Genomic DNA, 4,530 nt, shown 5'->3' with positions numbered 1-4,530 from the left:
CTCCAGAAAAGCTCTTCCGAGTGCAAGGAGGTCAGATCTGGATAGCATCTGCAGTGCTTTCTCTGTCTCTGAATTAGACTTTTGCTCCAGCTCCTCAATTTCAACCAGAAAATACCTGAAATTACATAAAAACACACAAACTCATAGTAGAATCCAAAAATGTGAATTTAACACTAAAACCTATGAAAACTTAATAAAAACTAAACAAAACACACTAAAAACTATATGAAAATAATGCCAAAAAGCGTATAAAATATCCGCTCATCATAGTCTCAATCAAAGAACTCAAGAGAATTTTAGAGAAGACTGTGGGCGCTTCAAGAAAAGATTGGTCCAAGAAGTTAGATGATGCTCTATGGGCAAATATAAAAGCCTTCAAAACCCTCATTGGCATGTCACTTTACCTACTTGTTTATAGAAAATCATGTCACTTGCCAATGAAATTAGAGCAAAGAGCATATTGGACTACCAAGTTCCTAAATTTTGATTCTAAAGCTGTGGAAGAGAAGAGGTTGCTTCAACTCTATCAACTTGATGAGTTTAGAGTTGAGTCTTATGAGAATGCTAAGCTATACAAGGACATCGAAAATAACTAAGAAATTTGAAAAAGATTTGATTTTTGAAAAAGACACTACAAGAAAAATACCCATTCAGCCACACTTTTTTTAAGCTACATTTGAAAAGCGTAGCCTATTCATAGAATAGGCTACGCTTTTCTCAGTGTTGCCTGTTTTTTAGAGAAAAGGAAACACAATTCTGGCATCATTTAAAAAGTGTAGCCTTAGATATTATAGAAATCACTTATAAAGCGTAGCCGTATGTTAATATCTATGGGTACACTTTTATATCAAAGAGAGCGCTTTTTAAGAGTAGCCTATTTATTAAGTTTTGGGTGCGCTTCAAAAGTGTTGCCTAATGTATCTAAGTGAAATGTCCAATAACACTTAGTAAATTTTTTGAATTTTTCCCAAATGATACATGCGTACAAACACTTAGCCAAATCAGAAAACATAACCCTTAGCCACTGAAAACATAACACTCGATCATCACTACCCTTAGCTTTTCCCTTCTTCGCGCTACTCATCACCCCCAAATCAGAGAAAGGGATCGCCATCACCAGTCAACACTCACCACTCACCACTCACCATCTCCACCAGTCACTCATATTCGTCACTCACCACTCACCACGCCATCACTAGTCTTCATCGTCGCTTCTGTTCGCTGCGCTCTCACATTAGGTAAATTTTTTCCCCTTTTCGTATCCATTCAGCCTCACTCACGCACTCTCATCCTCCCTCAACTCACACACACGAAAGAGAAGAAATCAGAAAAGGGGAGCACAGGAAGAAGAAGAGAAGAAGAGAGGAGAGGGGAAGGAAGGAAAGAAACGACGACGCCGCATATGGCTCCACCGCTGTCGAGCGCCAGTGAAAGAGAGCTCGAGGGAGAGAGAAAACGCGATGGAGGAGAGAAGAAAGGGGTGCTTGGTCGCCGCTGAAACTCCACCGCCATTGCTAGGGCTTCTTCCACCGCTATCATCTCCTCAAGATTCAGATTCCCTTCTTCTCTTGCATCAATTTCTCGTTCCACGCTATCATCTCCTCTCTCTCCGCTTTTCAGATCCTCATTCAATTTCTCATCATCTCGTTCTTCTCGCCATCATATCGTGGTCAAAGCCACCGATGACTCTTCCAACCTATCCGGTGATGATCCTTTTCGATCTTTCCCGTGGTTCCAATCTGACTCTGGTAATCTTTCCTTCTTTTTCCTGAAATTTCATTCAAGTAGCTGGATTTTCCTTTCACTGATTGTTGTAATTGAAGTTCATTTCAATTGCGGAATTTGATTCTGTAGCGCTAGTTGTGATTGTGCAAGTTGTGAAACATATTTTTGTATATATAATATTCAAATGTGTGTGCTTTTTTAGAATATTTGAGCTGAAATCTTGAAAATTAAAATTAGTTTTTGTTGAAATGAAATGGTGGAGCTTTTGCTTCTTCTTTTCGATGTTTATGTGCTCTAAGTTATGGTTATTTTGTTTCTTCAAGGCCTAGTGATTTTGCTGCTTTAGTTGAGTTAGGTATTCTTCAAGTATAATTTGTAAACTTTCAGAGGATTTTTAGGTTATTGAAGGGTGCAGTGCTTTTTGGATTCATGGCATTTGGTACTTTTTAAGTTTTAATTGATCGATAACTGAGATTGCCTTCATCAGAGTCTGCATTTTGGAAAATGATATACTGCTCTTTTATGCTGATGAGATTTATTTGCTAAGTAAAAAAAAAAAAAAGCGGCCTGGTTCACAAGCATCCCGCGTTCACGCAGGGTCCCGAGAAGGGCTGCACCCAACGGGTGTAATTTATTTGCTAAGTACTATATTGCTAATTTGTTTCAATGATTTCTCAGAAATTCAATGGGTTCATGAGGATAGAATTACATTGTTCACCGCTGATGGACTGGTGCAGATTGGAGGCTCCATCACCCCTCGCCATGTTAGCTCTTCAGATGTATGATTTTATTATGCAATTTCATTAATTTTTTCTATAATAATTTATTTAGGTAAAAAAGGTGACCCTATCAGTGCCGTTTCGGTTCTGTTAACCATGCTTGTTGGTGTTGGGGTTTTAACTTTTTAGGATTTATCTTGGCTTTAAAGAGAGAAGACCTAATACAAAATTTACGAAATCGCTTAGGAGTTATTTGATTTGGTTATGACTTATGAAAACACTTTGTTGTTGAATAGCTTAATATAAACTGGTTTTCTTTTGTGGTATAGGTAGTACCGAAGACTATTGGAAAAGATAGGATGCTGCTCAAGTAATGGATCAGGTTGAGGACTTGTGTTTTCTTCACTTTGCATCGATCTGTAGAATTTTTCTTCTACAAAATTCCTCAGCTGATTAAGAATATATAGTTATTTTGTTTACTGACATGATGGTGTTTGTGTTGTTGTAGTTAGTATGGGAAGGACTTGGACTCGGAGGAGGGACATATGTCCGAAACTGGGGCAGGTAGAATGATAAAACCGATTGTGCTCTTTTGTGTCTAATGAATTTCCATATGAACTGCTTCTTTCCTTGTTTTGCAGCCTAGTTTATCAGGCTATTTCAATAGCAAATAATGCATGCTGGGCTATTGGAGAACTTGCAGTTAAGGTATGTTAATGTTATGTGCTACATTCTGATTAAATTTTGTAGAATTGTATTGTGGCTGGAATCTAATTGGCTTAGTCAGAGTTATGTGCATAATGTAGTTTTAAACTGTTAGTTTCAAAAGCCAATTAGGACAAATGGTTCTGCTCTTTGTGATTGCTATTTGACTGTTATCTTTTAATTTTCCACTTATATATTTTTGTCTTATGAAATTTTTTTGTCTAAAACAACACTTGTTGGCACAATTGACAATAAATGTATGAATTTAACTAAATTTAACTAAATGTACCCACCGTATATTCACCTATTGGCACAATTGACAATAAATGTATAAATTTAACTAAATTTCATAAACAGAAAGTTTAACTTGTTTCTTAAAAGTACTTATTTGTAAATATTCCCTCAGATTATGTTATGCTAGTGTATAAGAGAGAATATTAATTTCTCAAAGTATGACAAATTAGTTGGCAATGCTTGACTTTTTTGCAGATGATCACGAGATTTCTGAGCACAAGGAATGTGTAGCAGCTGTAATTTTTGTGTGTAGAAGTAGAACCCACTACACTAGCCACTTGACTTTCACTGCTATATCTTTATGCCTTTTAGGATGGCTGTGAATGCTATAAACAATGCTTGTAAGAGATATTGGCATTTGGGATTTGATGAGTTATAGGTTATTCTTTTATTGATGGGGTGATTCTTTTGTTGTTGCCTGTCAAAGTTGCTGCCTTTAGGCTTTATAAGTTAAAAAAGAATTCACTTGGTTGCTGGAATTGATTGCAGATTTGAGTTATCTTCTGTGGTCACCACATTTTAAAGCAACAGCGACAACTTTAAAAGATGAACTTGGAGACATGAAGGCCTAACAGTAGCAACAAGAGGAAGAGATTCATGGATTGTGGAATATGGTTTAGTTATTAGAAAATACTTATGTAAGATATAATATTTTAGTTTTTCGTAGAGTATTAGTAGTAAATTTTAAGTGGTCTCTTGCTTATTTTGATATGACTATGCTTAATTTGGTGTGAGATGTATGAATATTCAAAATTAATTTCATTTTAATACTTTTGGTTCTTTATAAATATATTTTGTTTACAGATAATTTTTATTATTTAAATAAATTTAGTATAATTTTATATTTATTTTTATTTTATTTTATTTAATTCATTTAATTAAAAATACAAAATTATATATGTAATTATATTATTAAATATTATATTGTACAAAAAATTATTGAAATATTAATTATATATATATATATATATATTAAAATTAAAAAAAATAATGAGGGACCTAAGACTACACTTATATAAAGTAGCTATAAGTATGCTATTTGTTACGTTTATAAAGTGATGCAGTAGCCTTGAAAAGTGTAGCCTAT

The 4,530-nt window shown here is 34.7% G+C and overlaps 1 protein-coding gene across 3 annotated transcripts; it reads left to right on the top strand.

Annotated features, from left to right (window-relative positions):
* Nucleotides 974-4,231, top strand: LOC107614360. 3 transcript variants are annotated; one of them, XR_002352438.1, is made up of 6 exons: nt 974-1,748; nt 2,404-2,504; nt 2,774-2,826; nt 2,953-3,008; nt 3,086-3,152; nt 3,933-4,231. XR_002352438.1 is itself a non-coding variant. In XM_021109439.1 (4 exons), the coding sequence occupies exons 1-3, from the start codon at nt 1,461-1,463 to the stop codon at nt 2,775-2,777; spliced, it is 393 nt and encodes a 130-aa protein (XP_020965098.1). In that variant the 5' UTR covers nt 992-1,460; the 3' UTR covers nt 2,778-2,826; nt 2,953-3,016. The 3 variants fall into 3 exon arrangements, 1 of the variants encoding a protein (XP_020965098.1); XR_002352437.1 differs by lacking the exon at nt 3,933-4,231 and adding an exon at nt 3,639-3,723 and having other exon boundaries at nt 977-1,748; XM_021109439.1 differs by lacking the exons at nt 3,086-3,152; nt 3,933-4,231 and having other exon boundaries at nt 992-1,748; nt 2,953-3,016.

Source organism: Arachis ipaensis, chromosome B08, assembly GCF_000816755.2.
Source record: "Arachis ipaensis cultivar K30076 chromosome B08, Araip1.1, whole genome shotgun sequence".
Classification (NCBI taxonomy): Eukaryota; Viridiplantae; Streptophyta; class Magnoliopsida; order Fabales; family Fabaceae; genus Arachis; species Arachis ipaensis.
Note: the sequence above shows the minus strand (reverse complement) of the source record. Positions and strands in the feature narration are given on the sequence as shown.

Bases quoted from the DNA above. Each gene is read 5' to 3' on its own strand.
- LOC107614360 (XM_021109439.1), top strand. From the start codon at position 1,461: ATGGAGGAGAGAAGAAAGGGGTGCTTGGTCGCCGCTGAAACTCCACCG. The intron at 1,749-2,403 runs GTAATCTTTCCT...ATGATTTCTCAG, and splicing joins GTGGTTCCAATCTGACTCTG to AAATTCAATGGGTTCATGAG.